Source organism: Paroedura picta, chromosome 13, assembly GCF_049243985.1.
Source record: "Paroedura picta isolate Pp20150507F chromosome 13, Ppicta_v3.0, whole genome shotgun sequence".
NCBI lineage: Eukaryota > Metazoa > Chordata > Lepidosauria > Squamata > Gekkonidae > Paroedura > Paroedura picta.
Genome location: NC_135381.1, coordinates 17,622,154 through 17,639,646, shown reverse-complemented (window position 1 = coordinate 17,639,646; position 17,493 = coordinate 17,622,154). Strand labels below are relative to the sequence as shown.

The window sequence follows — 17,493 nt, the reverse complement described above, 5'->3', positions numbered from 1 at the left end:
TCTAGTGGCACCGTTAAGAACAACAAAGATTTATTCAAGGCGTGAACTTTCCTGCACCTGCACACTTCCTCAGATAAAGGAACAAAAATCACAAAAATTACAGATATAAATTCGTAAACAGCATCACAATCCCTTACAATCCCCTCTTCATTTAATTTGGGACAATGGGACTGTAATGAGATGTATGTATGTAATATAATTTAGAATCTAACTTTCTGGTCTTCGGACAGGAGAACATCGCAGGGCAACTCACTTGTGGGGATGCCTCCATGCTTGAGTGGAGATGGAAGGGGCAAGCAACTGGTCTCTTACTTCTTTCCACAACTGGGAAAGCGTCTGCCATTAATCACTAGCCTTAACGTTTTTATACCCCCCATGCTTTTGTGAAGGACAACTGAACCCAAAGTCCAGATTCTGTTATTCTAGCAAGGAACCATCCAGTCTTCATCATCATGCTGCATATTTGTTGTGGCGCTGTTTACTAACTGGCTACTAAACAAATGTAGAGTGCAGTGGCACCTTTAAGTCCAACACATTTTTATTATTTTATGCCACTGGGCTCTACATTTGTTCTGCTGCATCAGACCAACCAACCATTAGAGCCTCTTGTGGCGCAGAGTGGTAAGGCAGCCGTCTGAAAGCTTTGCCCATAAGGCTGGGAGTTCAATCCCAGCAGCCGGCTCAAGGTTGACTCAGCCTTCCATCCTTCCGAGGTCGGTAAAATGAGTACCCAGCTTGCTGGGGGGTAAACGGTCATGACTGGGGAAGGCACTGGCAAACCACCCCATATTGAGTCTGCCATGAAAACGCTGGAGGGCGTCACCCCAAGGGTCAGACATGACTCGGTGCTTGCACAGGGGATACCTTTACCTTTACCTTTATCAGACCAACACAGCTACCCACTTGAATCTAATTGGCTACTCATTTACTCTCTCCTTATATCTGTACTCTCATGATTTCTGTCCCATGGTCTGAGGAAGTGTGCATGCACACGAAAGCTCACGCCTTGAATAAGATTTTATTGGTGCCCTTGGGCTCCCACTTTGTAGCTGTACAGACAAGCAGCCACGGAGTCCTCCCAGCGCTCGCGAGTTGTTCTCTCGCCCTAAAGGCTGAAGTTGGCGAGAGCGGCGCGGCCGCCTCCTGACGGCGTTTCAGTGTTCTGACCCGCGGCCGTGGGAAGCTGTGGGCAGCGCAGGCTGGGCAGGGGCAACAAGTGGAATCGGCCAGGCCAGGACGAGGGAGGGAGTCGGAGTGTCGCCTGCGCCTCTACCCGCGACAGCGCCTCTGGATCTGGATCCACTTGCGCCTGATCAATGAAGGAGCGCTCGATTGCAGCCGCCTCTTCCCTTCCTGGCGGGGAAGGTACGCCTGTTCCCGGCCCCCGGTTTCCCCTCCGCCTGACCGCGCGGAGCCCTACTACAACTCTCTGGGCTGGGCACGCGAGCCAGTCCCCGACCTGAAACTACACTTCCCAGCATGCCCTGGTTTCCCTAAGGGAAGGACTCGACGGGTCGCGTTTCGCCGTCACATCCGGTTGCCGGAAGAGGCGTCTGTTCCCATTCAGGCTGCGGAGCCCGAACGGTAGTGGCGGCTGCAGAAGAGGCGAGGCCGAGGCCGAAGCCACCGGGATGGAGGACAACGAATGGCGCAGCAACAACTTCAGGCAGAAGCTGGTCAGCCAGATGTGAGTACGGCTGCCGAGTGGGGCCAAAACGGTTGGGCGGCGGCTAGGCCCCAATCGCCCCTTGGTGGATGGGAGGCCGGCCAGCCCGGAAGGGTTGTTGAGGCGCCGGGGGCTCTGGCGGAGGCGGCCGGCCGGGCCTTCGCCGGTCTCGACCGGAAAGGATGAGGAACGGAGGCCGCGGTTTGGCTGAAGAGAAATCCCTCAGTCCAAGGGGATCTCCAATGGCCCGGCAGAATGGTTCTTCCTGGTGGGCTGTTGGTCTGCTTGCGGGCCGCCTACTGGGACAGGATTTAAAAGGGAGCCCTCCCCCCCCCCCCCCGGTTCGAAACGGCGCTATCCCGTGGCCTAACAGCCAGTCGCCACGTGCAGCATTCTGCGCATCGTTGTATAGATTGGGTCAAAAGCGCCCCGTTTCATTATTAATTTAGAATGCTTTTCTTCGGTTTTTCCTGCAAGGAGCTCAGGGTGGGGTCGGTCTGTTCCCTCCCCCTTCCCTCATTGTAGTATTGCAGTAGCCCTGTGAGCAAGGGCCTAAGGATACCCTGCGAATTTCATGACGCAGTGAAGTTTTGATCATAGTTCTCCCAGATCAGTCTCACGTGCCAACAATTAAGGAAGACAAAAGAGGTATAGTCTGAAGGCAGTGCAAAAACAAAACACATGTGCCTTGGCTGCCCTCGTGCAGTTTTTTGATACTTTGTATTTTGGTATTGTCAACTATTGAACTTTCTTTTTAATTAATATGCCGTTGGCATCATGAGTGTTCTTTAAATTTGAACACTTGATATATTTTTCTCATATGTTGGATTCAGATGGTGTTTTCTGTTTGAAATTCTAAGTACAGGCCTACTTTGATTATAATAATAATAATTATAATTATTATTATTATTATTATTTGCTCCTCAGCATTTATGTTGAGGCTTATCAGGTAGCATTTACAGGCAAGAAGAGTATTCCCCAAACATCCCCCTGCAATGTGAAATGGAATGGTTCAAAAGGCAATGGCAGCAGAGGAACTGCCAGCTTGGTCTTATTCCCCAAAGATGCATTTTTTCTAACCCACCCAATAAAATACAATGATAAATAAGATGAAAAGCTCAGATTAAAACAGTTAAATAATTATATACTTTTTATATCCATCTGCCTGATTAACAAGTATCTGAGAGGGTTTTGTTCTGTAGGTGTATGGATCCTCCTAACTCTTTCAAGAGGCTTCTGGAACATGATTACTTCTACGCCAGACTATCTAGTCCAGTGATTCTGAACCTTCCTAATGCCGTGACCCTTTAATACAGTTCCTCATGTTGTTGTGACCCCCACCCATACAATTATGCAAGTGTTCTTTCATGGAAATTAAACTGAAACTGACCAATGGCGTGAAGATCCATTGTTCATGATTGTATATAAATAGTTTTTTCCCCAGGGTTTCTCAGTTTCTGCCTATTGTCCCACCATGCCGATCTCGCTGTTTTCCGCTGCTCCAGACAGATGAATGTTGTATCTCAATCTACCTCGCAAGGCTGTTGTGTGGATGGTGCCCCACCGGCCAGGTTGCTTGCCCTGACCTCCAAAGGGGTCCCGACCCCCCCCCCCCAGTCCAACATCCTGTTTTACTAATGGAGAGCCCAGAGGTTTGATAGGAAGCAGCAGTTCCTTCCCCTGGTTTTCCCACTGTCTCTAAATGTGGAGGTTCTGTCTCATAATCCTGATTAATGTCCACTGATACATTTCAAAGGATTTGTGTAATGTTTTTTTTGTAAATAGAAAATCACTGTTTTCAGTTCTGGATTCCGTAAATTAAAACCTAATTTGTTTCTCTCCCCCCCCCCCCTTTAAACTCAACTTAGTTATTAGGAGTGATTGCATATTTTAGCCTGATGAGAGAGAATGTCTCTGTTTGCACAGGATGAAGAGAAAGAAACAAATGGTTATATGGAATAGGAATCAAAAAGGAATTTAGAAGTACATTCCGCCTGATGAAGCTGAATGCAAAGCATGCAGGGGTTATTCAACTAATAAAGATTCTTTTCCTTTTGCACCATTTTTTTCTTTTCATTTTGCCTTGGTGTGGCCCCCATTTATTTTCATTAATATCTGTGTGCACAGGCCATAGTTGCACAGGCCATCCCTGGTGAAATTAGCTAAATTTAAAACTTGGGCTTTCCTCTTAGGGAAGGGACTGTGCTTTCCAAGAGAGCATTTTTTGGAAATGTTTCCTGTGCCCTGTATATAGCTCACTAGAATGGTAGAGCTGTAAGGTGTTTTGAGCTGTTGAAACTGGAGGAGGAGTTAAGATTAGTTAAGTTCAAGCAAACTTTTCAGAAAAGGAGGCTGCTTATTTCACCTGTAGTAGAATTTACAGCAGGTCTCATCCTCGTGGAAACTCAAAAACAGGTTATTGATTCAATTATATTTATATACTGTCCTTCCTTGTTCGGGGTGGTTTACATTGAAGCTTTCATAATGTAGTACAGTATAACATTTTGATTTGAATATATAACATTTTTAACAGTGAGAACAATTAAGAACAGTAAGATTACAGATTAACTGTTAAACACGCATGAGCAGCCACAACCATTCCATCTTCAGTTGGTGAAGCAGTGTAGGGTGGTAGAAGTGAAGATATAGACATGCAAAGAATGTGAAAATGGAAAGATTTGAAGGAGTGTGGTGCAGAGAAGAATAAACAGCAGCTGCATGTTTGTGAAGGAGTGCACAAGGGAACAAGCAGTTGCCTAAAGGCTTGTGGAGATGCTTTTCTGGTTACTGAAGGGGAGGAGAATGAGAAATTGAGCACAGGAGAGTATGGGTTTGGAGTCAACATTGAAAGTACGTTATGTGGGCAGCTGAGCTGATGAAAGGTTTTGGGGGGCTTGTTAGGAAGGCTGTGCTGATGCATTAGGGATATAATGTTACCTTCCATGTAGAGAGTGAATTTGTCATACATGTTTTTCAACAGAAGAAAAGTTACCAGCAAAATACAAGAACTGGTTGTTCTCTTGTATTCAAGTCACGAAACTGTGCTGTTCTGACCAAAGTTCTTGTGTTTGCTTTCTTGCAGTGAAGAAGCAATGAGGAAAGCTGGAGTAGCTCCTAATAAAACCAGCAATGACATGGAGAACCATGTGTTCATGAAGGCCAAATCAAGGGTAAGATGCTGGATTTTCTTGTGGTAGGGAGCATTGCAGGAAAGATTGCAGCGCTGGTAAGGAGAGATTTGAAATGTCAGCAGCAGAAGATGAAAGACAAAGAAACTCCATATCCTCCTTTGCGGAAGTTTCTACCACAGTACCCTGCTTGTCTCAGAATACTTCCAGTTCTGCTTGTCGTTTTGCTCCTTCGTCCCATCACTTGTTGGGTTTGCTGCTGTCTGTTGGTGGGGCAGTCTCAGAAAATCCTATCCTTTCCCTGTGTAAATGATCTACTTTGTTTGTTAAATGTATATACTGCCCTTCCCTGAGGCTCAGAGCGGTGTACATGGAACGTAAAGAATTATACATTGAATTCAGTTTTGTCAATAAACTAGAATATAACAGTGGTAACAATAATAACAGTAACAGAAGAGAACAGTTTAACAGAATAGTAATCAGACAGATCCATGGTATAGATTCAGACTCATGGATTCTAGGGAGGGAGGTTCAGGGGCCTGGTAGGTGTTGTTGATTCTGGCCAACAGCCAAATGCCTGGCAGAAGAATTCCCTTTTGCAGGCCCTATGGAACTGCTTTAGTTTCGTCTGTGCCCTGATCCCCAGGAGCTCATTCCACCAGGTGGGGGCCAGGACAGAGAAGGCTCTGGCCTTAGTCAAAGTCAAGTGGGCCTTTTTAGGGCCAAGGATCACAAGCCAGTTGGTGGTGGCAGAGCGCAAAGCTCTTTGAGGGGCATAGGCAAAAAGACGGTCCCTCAGGTAACAGGGCCCTGACCGCGTGTGGCCTTGAAGGTGATTACAAAAACCTTTAGCCTAATCCAGAATTTGACTCATCGTCATTGTAGCTGGTGGAGGATGGGCCTGATGTGGTGCCTCCATGGTGTTACTATGCGGACCCTGACTGCTGCGTTTTGGATCAGCTCTAGTTTCAGGATCGAAGCTAAAGGCAGGCCTGTATAGAGCGAATTGCAGAAGTCTAGTCTAGAGGTGACTGTCACATGGATTACTGTGGCTAGGTGTTCCAGGACCCAGTAGGGCACTAGTAGCTTGGCTTGGTGAAGGTGGTAGAATGCCAGCCAAGCTATCCTCATGACCTGAGCTTCCATTGAGATGGAAGCATCCAGGGTCACTCCCAGGTTTCTGGCAGAGTGAGCCACTGAGAGCTGTTCACCTTCTAGGGTGGGCAAGTGTGCTTCCTTGTTTGGTCCCTTCCTACTCTGCCACAGGACCTCTGTCTTTGAAGCGTTGAACTTCAGACGACTCTGCTTGAGCAACCCCGTCACTGCTTCCAGGCAGCTGGCAAATGCTTTTGGGGGAGAGTTAGGGTGGTCATCTATCAGGAGGAAGAGCTAGATATCACCTGCATATTGATGACAACTGAGCCTGAATATCTGTACCAGTTGGGCAAGAGGGCACATAAAGATGCTGAACAAAATTGGAGAGAGGACTGCTCCTTGTGGGACTTCACAAGTAAATTGTTGGCAGCTTGATGATCTCTCTCCTATTGCTACCCTCTGTGACCTTGGAGGAAGGAGATTAGGCACTGGAGGGCTGTCCGCTTTATTCTGGCATCGCCGAGGTGGAGAGCTAGAAGCTCATGGTTGATTGTTTTGAATGTTGCGGAGAGATCTAGTAATATCAGCAGCGCAAACCCACCTCAGTCCAGCTGGTGACAGAGGTAGTCTATCAGAGTGACTAGCACTGTCTCTACCATGTCCAGGTCGGAAGCCTGACTGAGATAGGTCTAGGACTGAAGCTTCTTCCAGGAATGCCTATATTTGATCCATGACTGCCTTTTCTACCATTTGACCTAGAAACACTGTGTGAGATGGGTAAATAGTTGTCGGGCTTTCACAGGTCTAGATATTTTTTTCCCCAGTATTGGTCGTACCACCGTCTCTCTTAGTCAGTCCAGGAATTATCCCATTGTGAGAAAGTTTGATTATCTCCCAGAGGGGGGGCCTTATTCTTTGTCGGATGTTTTTAGAAGCCACGATGGGCAGGGGTCTAGTGGGCATGTGGTTGGCCTCGCTGCTGTTAGCGTCCTGTCCACTTCAGTCAACATGAGTCATCTGAACTTTCTCAGTGTTCTCTCCAGAGACGGCCAAGGGTCCTCCGGTTCACTTTCTGTGTCTAAGTTTGGAGGGCGGTCACGGTGAAGTGTCAAGATTTTGTTCTGATTGTTATGTCAGGTTTGTGTGTATGTGGTGGGGAGAGTTTCCTAAAACCCTGTAAAGCACTTTCTCATGACCTGTGGGATTCTAGAGAAGCTTTAAGCCTTTCAAAGGTATTCTATAGTTTTCTCCAATGATACAGTGGGAGGATTGTTCTGAGTTCCCCAAATGTGCACTGACTGTGTGATTCAGTTATTATAATGTGCTTTTACAAGATAGAATTAAGGCAAGCAGGTATGCATGGAATATTTTATTGACATGACATTTCTGTGATGAGGCTTGAGGGAAGAAATTGAGACTGGGTGGATCCGCTGTAAAAGGTCCATTTCCTTGTTCAACATGATAAAAGCTGAGCAGAATTGTTGCTGGATTGCAAAGGAATTTTTCTGTCCTGCAAGTTCTTCACAAATCACACGTCTTTTGCATTCTCCCTTTAATGTAGTTTAAATACAATGACCTCTTAATCAGAAACAGTTCTGCTTTGCTGTTTCTACAGGAAGCTTTGCCAGAAAGCCCTACAGGGCATTTCTCTGTTCTGTGGCAAGAGGGGAAAGAGGAAAATAAGTCACAGAGAACATTGCCGTTCTCTCTGGCTTCTGACGTGAATTTTGATTTTTTGACTGCAGGAGGAATATCTTTCCCTTGTGGCAAGACTCATTATCCATTTTCGGGATATCCGTAAGTAAATTTCTATCTTATGAGTTTTGAAAGAATGTAATTTATTAGTGAATGTAATGTTTATTAGTGCTTGTAAAGATTACTTATGAATCTGTATGGGTAAGAGTGTGACCCTCATTTTGAATCATGTGATCTAACAGAGCCTGCAGATTCTATAAAAGGCTCGACATTTTGACTGTTGAAAAGGAACTTCTGTTTCCAAGCTTTCTGCTCTGCCTGAAGAAGATACTTTTGGTAAAGCACATCTGGGCAAGGACTAGGAATGGGTCCCAATGTTCCCAATTTCTTGCTGTTGTTTAAAAAGTGGGCCAGATGTGCATCAATGATGGCCATGCAAAAATGTTTGAAAAACTGCCCTATGGATTCATTGACTGATGCTTAAGCATGGTCTTATAAGTGACATGGTCATGGCAACTTTACCATTGGCCTCAGGTAACTCCCTCTATTCAAAGGCTTTCCATCCGGGATGTGTAACTCTAAATTGCACAGCAGGTAAGGGATTCATTTCTAGGGGACAGATGGCATCTCTGTGGGTTCACACTCTTCCCTTGAGAAGGGATGTCTGGCAGTTTGTCAGTACACATGACCCTGTGTAAGCATCTGCCAGCACTGTACTTATGACAAGAATTCTATACTAGACTATTGTACATTGGTCTCACAAAATCAATTTGCAACCTCCAGTTGGTATTCAAAGCCTTGGCTCAGCTATTATCAGGAGCGACTAGATTTTGCTTATATATTGCTCGCTTTCTGCAGTCATTCTGTTGACTCCCCTTCTGTTACTGGCCTCAGTAAAAGTATCACATACAAAGCCCTTCATATCCTTGAATCCTCATATCTTTGTGACTATCTCTCCCCCTATGGTTGTCCGCATCATCTGATTTAGGCCTTCTGCAAACGGGCAAAATTAACAGCTGTCTGTACATGTGCCTTCTTAGTTGCTGCCCTTACCTTATGGAATGGTCTGCCTGAGGAGGTCAGGAAGGCTCCCACTTGCTTGGGGGAGAGAGGAGGGGAGTTCCCACCAGTGCCTCCCCCCTGCCCTCAAAAGGCCTGCCATGGCTTCTGCAGGCCTCGGCAGGTCTGCCAGGTGGGGGCTAGCATCTGTTGTAATTTTAAGTACAACGTGGTTTTTTGCTAGTAGTAAATAAATTGATGTCCAATGATAAATGCATCTGATTTACTTGAACCTTCTGCAATGTATAGAATTTACTTATTCATGTTTCCCGAACTATTTGTGCTCATGCCCTCAGCAAGCAAAAATCTTCATTCAATCATTTTTTTTAAACATTTCCCTAGATAACAAGAAGTCCCAGGCTTCTGGTAAGAACCAGTTCTTTTTTCAATCTTTTTTGTTTGCTTGTTTCATGAGAACTTCCTAGGGAATGTGTGTGAGTGGCCTTTTCATGTGCAGCCTCAAGGAATGGAAGGCTTTTGACTCCTCAGTGGCATGGTTGGGTTCAGCTGGCCCTTCTTGTCTTTTCAGTGTATGCTTCTTGTGCTGCCCTGGCAGAATGATAAATTGCCTGTACATAGCAATAACATACATAAGATGATTGAAGAGAATTAAAATAGTACTTGTCCTTTAAGAGGGGATTTTAGTTTGTAGAACTTCCTGGTCATATGTTTGTCTTGACTATAATGGATATAATTAGCCTTCCTTCCAGGGTGTCTGCTTGTAGGATTTTGTAAGGGACAAGAACTTTGTTTTAGCTGCTGAAACAGAAGGACATAAATTCAGTCTGTTTTTTCATGGAACGTCACAAACCTTCAATAGCAGGACATCTGGAATGTACTCATCGAATATGTGAGTCAGTTAAAACCCTGCTTAGGTTCTGCATTGATTTTAAGCCAATAAAACCTTAGCAGAGGTTCTTTTTATGCCGTCCTTGTTGAACACTGAGCTGAAAGAAAAGACACTCATCCAGGAGTAGTGAACTTGTGATTTCCATGAGATTTTCTTCTGCTGTGGGACAACTATATGCATCCTCTACTTGCAGAGCAGGTGGATCTTGTTAGGTTCCCAAGAAACGTCTGTCTCTTTAAAGGGAAGCATTTCTGCTCCTGCCCTTGTGGATTTTGTGGGAAGCTGCTACTTGGAATGGGAAGGCGACTGTAAGCCGCTTTGAGCCTCCTTCGGGTAGGGAAAAGCGGCATATAAGAACCAACTCTTCTTCTTCTTCTTCTTATCCCAGGCTCTGCTTTGCTCTCTTGGTTGTGCCTATATTGCTTCTCTGGAATCAGACTTGGGACACTTCCTTTGGAAGTCCTTGATAGTGCTTGGCAGCTTCGCTTGGTAGCGAGGGGTGACAGAACACTGAAAGTTGAGAACAGTCACCTGTTAAAGTTGCAGCTAGCAAGAAATAACAGTTTATAAGGAGTCTGTTAGTAACCCTTTGATAAGTGAATCAATATAATTTCTTTTAGGCTGTTGATATGCCTCAAATGGTTTTAAGATAGCAGTGGAGTAAAGGAATTTGCCCTTATATTGTGGTTGCCTAGTAATTTATTTGCAATTGTAGCTCAAGGCTGATCCGCATCCTTGGTCTCCCAAGCTTCTGTTGCATTTGTTATTCAGCTGAGCAAGAATACAGTCGTTTAGCAAGGCTGGATTATCTTGGAGCATCATGATGGGCAAGTGCATATGTATCCCCTCTGAGAGCTTGTGTTCTTCCCCACAGATCCTATGAATGCACTACAGAATCTAACAGGAGGACCACCCACAGGAGCAGCAGGCATGGGAATGACTTCACGCCCTCAGGGAGCGCCCATGGGTGGCATGAGTGGACTTGGCCCAATGGGGCAGCAAATAAGCCTCCCAGGGCAGCAGCAACCTCCTGGAACAGCTGGGATAGCCACACATGGCATTCCAGGCATGCCTACAGCTACCCAACAAAGTATGTATTTAGGATGTTCTCTCAAGATGGGGGGGGGGGGATCACAAGCCATCAGTCCTGTGATAGGAAGATGGAACACTAATGTCTCCGAACTTGTCTGTGCTAAAAAAACAACAACGCCTTTATGGCTGTATGGCAGCTTCTGTTGCTATCCTGCTGCTTCTGTCTGCATGCACGTAAAGAGAGCATCCTGGTTTTCTACCCATATTCACTGGCAGCAGGCCCTTCCATGAAAATGGAAAGAAGCATCGGGGGAGACATGGGGCCTACAGGTCAATGACTCCCCAAGAGGATTCTGACATTCAGGTTGAAGACCTCTGTTCTGAATAGGTCCTTTTAGGATCCGCTGTCCTAAACACTGAAATGCTATGTTCCCTCTTGTGAGAAAGAAAGCAGACTGCTAATTTTTATTTCTCTTACGGTTGTAAGTTGTACCTTACGGCTGGGATCCCAAAAACAATGAATGGATGGGTGATGGTGGTTCTCTGCACCTACCTGCTCTAGTAGGGAAGATGGTGCCATGTCATGGGACCTAAAACTGAGGTTATGGGGTATGACACTACATGGGGTCCTCAACCTGCCTCTCAATTTCATGTTTTCTAGGCAGTTTTCTGTGCGGAGGCACCATTTGGGAATTGTGTGTTAAGGATACAAATAGAATGTTTTTTTCTCTTAAAAAAAAAAAGAGATAAAGCCTCTGTTGCGACTAATTTGTCACTCCAACATGCAAACTCCATGGAGGTTTTGCTACAGGGTTTGGGGAATGACATTTTCGTCTCTGATGTGCTGTTATTAATTTGTTTGTGCTGAACTTGGGCCAGTGCCTGTCAGTTTGTTTTTGCAAGCAGCTACTCAGTTCCTGCCTATGTGACCTTCAACAAGAGCTGTTTTCATGATAGTGAACTATAGGGAACAACTTACCTTTATAGTGTGATGTCTTGGCTTGCCTTTCCCGGTACTTTGCTCTTTACAATTAATAACATCTAAGCTACCTGCAACTGTCAAGGCCCAGGAAACTTAGTAAATGTTGTAGGACTGATTGATGCTCCTTCATTTCTGTTCCCTTTAGCTGGTCTACCTCTTTGAGGAGGGCTTTATGTTTTACTTTCTTCCTGGCTCTTAGGAGTGCCAGAGCAAAGGTCAGCATGGCCAGCCTGTCAGCTCTGACAATCCTGCATTCCTCACATCCTGGGTACAGCATGTGAGGTGGCGACTGGCTATGTTGCCCTTCAGTTTCGTAATGACCTAGGCTTCTGATCTAGTCACATGCTAGAGCAGATGTCATTTTTCTGTTAATAACACCAGTGATCCCAAAGTGTGTGGGGGCGGGAAGAGGAAGACAACAACATAACAGGGATGTACCATTCAGCAGGTTGCTGTTGGAAGTCTAGGCTGGGCTTTGGTGGGTAGCTGTGTTGGTGTGAAGGAGCAGAACAAGGTTTGAGGCCAATGGCACCTTGAAGACCAAGCTTACCACTTGAATAAAACTTGGTTGGTTTTAAATATGCCGCTGGACTATGGTTCCATTAGAATGGACTTTGGTTGCTGTGAGTTGGGGCACTTGCCAAGCTGGGTCAGTTTGTATGGGAATATTTTCCCCTGTAACCAAATAGAAATATGACATTTAAAAGTATTATGCAAAGAGCCTTTATCACCCTGAACAACAGATGTGCAAACAGTACTGGCACCTCCTAGATTCAGGGAAGCATTTGAACAAAGAACTCCTTTCATACGCAGAAAAGCTGCACCTTGAAGCTACCCTGGGAAGTCCCAGAAGCAGAGGCTTAATTGCTAAGAGCTGGCAGCTGCTACTTCCTTGATGGCTGTCACCAATTCCTTATTGTTCTTGTCTGGTACATGCTGATGTTCTGTGGCTCTCTGCTGCCCTGTCCCTCCAAGGCGATTCTTGTATCAAGACCACATTTTGGGTGCCACATTGACTGCTGCCAGATCATTGCTACCATTGAGGCCACTGTCTTGGATTTATAAAGGTTTGGTGGATGTGGATAGCACATTCTTTGTACTTTTCAATCTCCACTGTAATACTGTCCCATGACAAAGTCTTTTATGACCCCTAGTTTTCACTCTTCATCGTTATATTGTCTCCATTTGCCATGTTGCCTGGCAACAAGCATTGTTATATGGTTGGGTTGCCCCCTGATCACTCTTATAAACCTTGCCTGAATATGTGTTGGGAACTCCTTTTTTGCATGTGCCGCTGTAGCCACAAAAGAGAATCAGCACAAGTACTGGGAGGCCAGGCTTGCCATTCTGTGTTATGCCTCAAATGGGGAATGTACAGGGACTACTTCATGGTTGCACTTGGGGAATATAGCAGTGACTGTTATGATTTTGATCTCCACACAGCTGCAGAACAAGGCATTAGCAGACTTGAAACCAGGGGTAGTCAAACTACGGCCCTCCAGATGTCCATGGACTACTATGCTGGCAGGGGCTCATGGGAATTGCAGTCCAGGGACAGCTGGAGAGCCGCAGTTTGACTACCCCTGCACTGAACCATAGCTCCTCTCTGGCAAATGTGTTGTGGCAAATACTGGGCCCTTTGCAAGCAGAAACAAATCACATAAAATGCAATTTTTTTTTGTTTTAGTAAATAACACATAGTAACACAGTTCCATGTTTTTCCTTTGTATGTACATAGAATACTGCAAACCAGTGTTTTGAACCTCTTTAGAGGGACTAATGACCTAGTAAGTGGGGCTCCATAATCCAGTTTAGGCACCTAACAGATGCGTTGAGTTCAACTGCTCTAGAGATGGGCCATGAGGAAGTCTTCATCATTTCATTTAATTTCAGAGGGTTATATGGACCCGAAAAGGCACCTTGAAAATTAGACACAATACAAGTTAAATATAATGTGTGTTAATATTTAGTTTCCTCTGCATCAAGAGGAAACAACATAATGGAACAGAAACACAGGTTTTCTTATATCAATGTCGCCATATGTGTTCTCAAATATGATACAGAGAGCTTTCAATAAGAACAAACCCCTAAAAGCTGCAGTTTTTACATAGCGATGTTAATGAAACCTGAACAGTTTTACCATCAGCTAGGAAAATGTAATCTATGTTGAGAGCAGTTTTTAACCACTTAACACCTCGGTTAAGGGTGTGAAGCCAGTGGCCTTCCAGTGCCTGTGTGTACATATCTTAGGCTGTCGTTTTGAGTGGGGAGGTAAGGGGTTGTCACCGCACTGCATGGCTCACCCAGGAAGTGGCTTTGCTTTTGTTCTCACCCTTGGGCTCCCCCAATTATTGCTAATGTAAAATTATGTCCAAAGTAGGGACACAAAGCAGACTAACTTATGGTCGGCTTGATAAGTCAGGCATTTAAATGTAAGTGGAAGAAGTCTGAGCTCGCTGCTCGGCTGTGGATTCCCCTGATCTCGCCACTCAGGCCTTCTTGCCTTTTGTATTATCAGCTCAGCTCCAGCTCCAGCAGATGGCACAGCAGCAGTTCCCAGTCCAGCAGCAGCAGCAGCAGCAGGCTTTGCAGCAGCAGCAGCAACAGTTCCAGGCCCAGCAGAATGCACTGCAACAGCAGTTCCAGGCTCAGCAGCAGCAGGCTGCAGCAATGGTACAGCAGCACCAAATGCAGGCAGTCCAGCAACAGCAGCAGCAACAGCAGCACTTGCTGAAAATACAGCTGCAGCAGCAAAGCCAACAGCAGGTAATGGAAAGAGCAGGAAGCAAGGGGAGGCATTTCCAGGTGTCTGGGCTGCTTGTACCTTGCAGCTTAGCCTCCAGCCTTGCAGTGCAGTTGCATGGTGCATTACCTGAGTAGTTGTGCCACTCCTGTTCTCCAGGGTTAAGGAGAAGTATAGAGCTAAATAAGTCCATAAGAAGAGACCTGCTGGTTCAAGTCTCAGTGGTCCATCTCCTTCCGTTCCCAATAGCAACCAGCCAGATAGACTACAGAATGAGCTAGAAGACAATTAACCTTTCTCCTTATTTCCCTAACTGGTGTTGCATGGTATGTTCAGACCGGGGGGGGGTCTGAAGTATACATCATCTCCCCCCATTCTCTATCGCCTTGATAGGTGGGAGTAGATTGTGATTGGCTGCCGCCATGTTATGTTATGATTTTTTATGTCTTTTAATGGGGTTTTAATTGGGGTTTTTAAGACAACTGTTACCCGCTGCGAACCTACCCAGGGAGTGGCGGGAAATAAATCAAACAACAACAATAATAATAATAAATGTGGGAGATTTCTGTGTAATTGTCCTTGTTAATACCGTTAACAGACTTCACTTCCATGAACTTGCCTAATTAAAGCTATGCATGTTAGTGTGTATTGCTACATCTTCTGGCAGTGAAGCCTGTGAGCTAATTTTGTGTTTTGCTGCTCATTGGCTTCATCAGGCAGTCCTGTGTTACAGGAGAGCAGAAAAAAATTGTCTAGCTGGCTTTGCCCCACCCCATGCATTATTTCATAAATCTCTACTTGTCAGCTTTTCTGCTCCTTCTTTTTGAGGCATAGTGGCCAGAACTGTGTATAGTATTACAAATGAGTCTGCACCATAGATCCATATAAAGGTAGTATGATACTGACTGGTCTGTTTTCAGTCCATAGCATAATTTGCCTTTTTCACCTTTCATAGAATCACAGTTGGAAGTGACCTCCAGGGTCATCTAGTCCAACCCCTTGCAGAATGCAGGAAATTCATAACTACCTGCCCACCCACACTGACTCCAATTCCTTGCCCAGATGATGCCCCCCTTGTCTGTCTGGAGGAAATTCGCCTTCTGATCCCAAATCCCTGTAGACAGGGCTGCCTACATGGCCCTTTAAAAATTATATAAGGGCCAATGGTTAAGATTGCTTCATGTAGATTCCTCAGTTTGAACCTCATTTGCATGTTATTACATGTTGACCTAACTGGAAAATATCCCCTTTGCTGTGTATTTTCACTGTGATGGAACTGGCTCCCTTTTGCCTGGTAAACCCAGTTCTGCCTTGCTTACCCCCTATTCTCGCTGGTTGCCAACTCCAGGAGGGTGGTGAAAGGGACTCTCTCTGGGTAACACACACTGTCACCATCTGATTGTAGTACAGGGCTGGGAGAACCAGGATTCCAAGCTGCCCCTTTCTCTCCTGAGGCCTTGCCTCTGTGTTCCCACAGCCTCGGCACACGAGCGCCATGGGGACAAGTTATTGCAAGGGTACATCATTCCAGAGAGGTAGCTGCTTGCCAAGTTCCCTCCCCTGACCCTGTGCCTTCCCTTTGCACTGGGCAACCGTTTCCAAGATGGGGGAGCACTATGTGGATCAGAGAACCATGGCCAGCTTCAAATTTATAAAATACTTACTAAAAGAACAAGGTTCAAAAGCAGATCTTGAGCACAGCACAGAGTTAAGCAAATAAAATATAAATGATGCTAAACATTATTCTCATTAAAATATCCAAAACATAATACCAGTATTAAAAGATTTAAACCATTATTCACAGTTGTCCAGTCTTTAACTTGGTTCAATCCAGCTGTTTCCATTGGGCATTTCTGATGGATGCTTAGGATGCTTTACACTGTTGAACTTTGCAAGGTTGTTGAGGCAAGAATTTATTTTCTTAAAGCCATGCCAGTTCTCGTTCAGCAAGCCTTTTCTGTGTAGTCGGTTCTCTTTTGTAGGCAGGACCATAATAATAAACCACCAGCTTTCCTGGTGAATGTAGTCCTGAGCTGGCTTTCTGGCAGGGACAAAATTATGTGGAGCATAAGGTGTTAATCACTCCCTTAACAAACCTGATTTAAGTATGAGAAGGAAGAATTAAATTAAGGAGATTGCAGCACCAGAATTTGCTGTCCTTAAAGGAAGAATGTGAATTTTTTCTACCCCTTCTTAAGATACTTTAGGAAGAGAGGCAGAACAAAAGGAGATATTGGGTGATTGGAGTTCTTTGAAACTGACCTTTTTGGGTGGGCATAGAAATTCAGGAGTGAGTATTGATTAAAACAGAGATGGTCAAAGAAGTGGTCTCAAGAATAAACCCTCTAAGAGGTGTCTCTTCAAATATTTCTGGTTTCTAGATGCAGCAGCAGCATCAACTACAGAGAATTGCTCAGATGCAGCAGATACACCAGCAGGCTGCCCAGGCTATACAGGCCCAGCAACAGCAGCAGCAGCAACAACAACAGCAGCAGCAGCAACAACAACAACAGCAGCAGCAGCAACAGCAGCAGCAGCAGGCAATGCAGCAACAGATGCAACAGCAACCTCAGCAGCAGCAAGTCGCACAAGCACAGCTGTCTCAGCTTCCTCCACAGCCAATGGTGTCCCAGGCACAGACAGTCACAGGGCAGATTCCTAATCCAGTCATGCCTCTAACATTAACACCACAGCAATTGAAAGTGATACAGGTAAGAGCTAATGCCCATAGGCCAGCAGAGGGCCAGCTGTAGAGAGAGCAGGCAAGTAGAGTGTTTTCAGGTCCTATGTTCCTCCTCAGTAGGTCTGCAGAACGCCGTGTTCTGCCAGAGACTTTGGAGAATCAGCTGTCTATCAGAATAGACTATTCTAGGCTAGATGAGTTAGGCAATTTCATATACAGCCAATAACTATGAGTTTTTCTGTAGAGCTGCTTACTGCTTGCCCCCAGTGTCATTTTATAGCTTGGCACTGTCTCTGTTCTTCCATGCAAACCCTGTGGCGGGTCCATTAGGCTGAAGCTGCACAGGTAGCCTTGTGAGATGCTTGGCTCAACTTGCAAATATGGCCATGCTTTTGCTAAAACGTTCTTAATCCATGTGGTTAGAAAGATTCTTTAAAATGTTGTATCTACAGTACCACTGGTTAGAAAGGGGAGGGAGTAAAGACATTAAAATCCAGAAGAGATTCAGTCCCTGACTTCTACATGAATTGCTTTTCATATAATTTTGAAAGGTGTCTTCT

General features: G+C 45.3%; 1 protein-coding gene across 2 annotated transcripts in view; it reads left to right on the top strand.

Annotated features, from left to right (window-relative positions):
- Nucleotides 1–1,104: 1,104 nt before the first annotated feature.
- MED15 (mediator complex subunit 15) overlaps nucleotides 1,105–17,493 on the top strand; it is a 32,634-nt gene continuing 16,245 nt past the window's right edge. For both annotated transcript variants that reach the window (XM_077307297.1, XM_077307296.1), the window contains exons 1-7: nucleotides 1,105–1,687; nucleotides 4,749–4,836; nucleotides 7,635–7,686; nucleotides 8,986–9,009; nucleotides 10,368–10,583; nucleotides 14,026–14,273; nucleotides 16,632–16,961. In XM_077307297.1, the coding sequence (XP_077163412.1) occupies nucleotides 1,632–1,687; nucleotides 4,749–4,836; nucleotides 7,635–7,686; nucleotides 8,986–9,009; nucleotides 10,368–10,583; nucleotides 14,026–14,273; nucleotides 16,632–16,961 (1,014 nt within the window). In that variant the 5' untranslated portion in view covers nucleotides 1,105–1,631. The remainder of the gene's footprint in view (nucleotides 1,688–4,748; nucleotides 4,837–7,634; nucleotides 7,687–8,985; nucleotides 9,010–10,367; nucleotides 10,584–14,025; nucleotides 14,274–16,631; nucleotides 16,962–17,493) is intronic.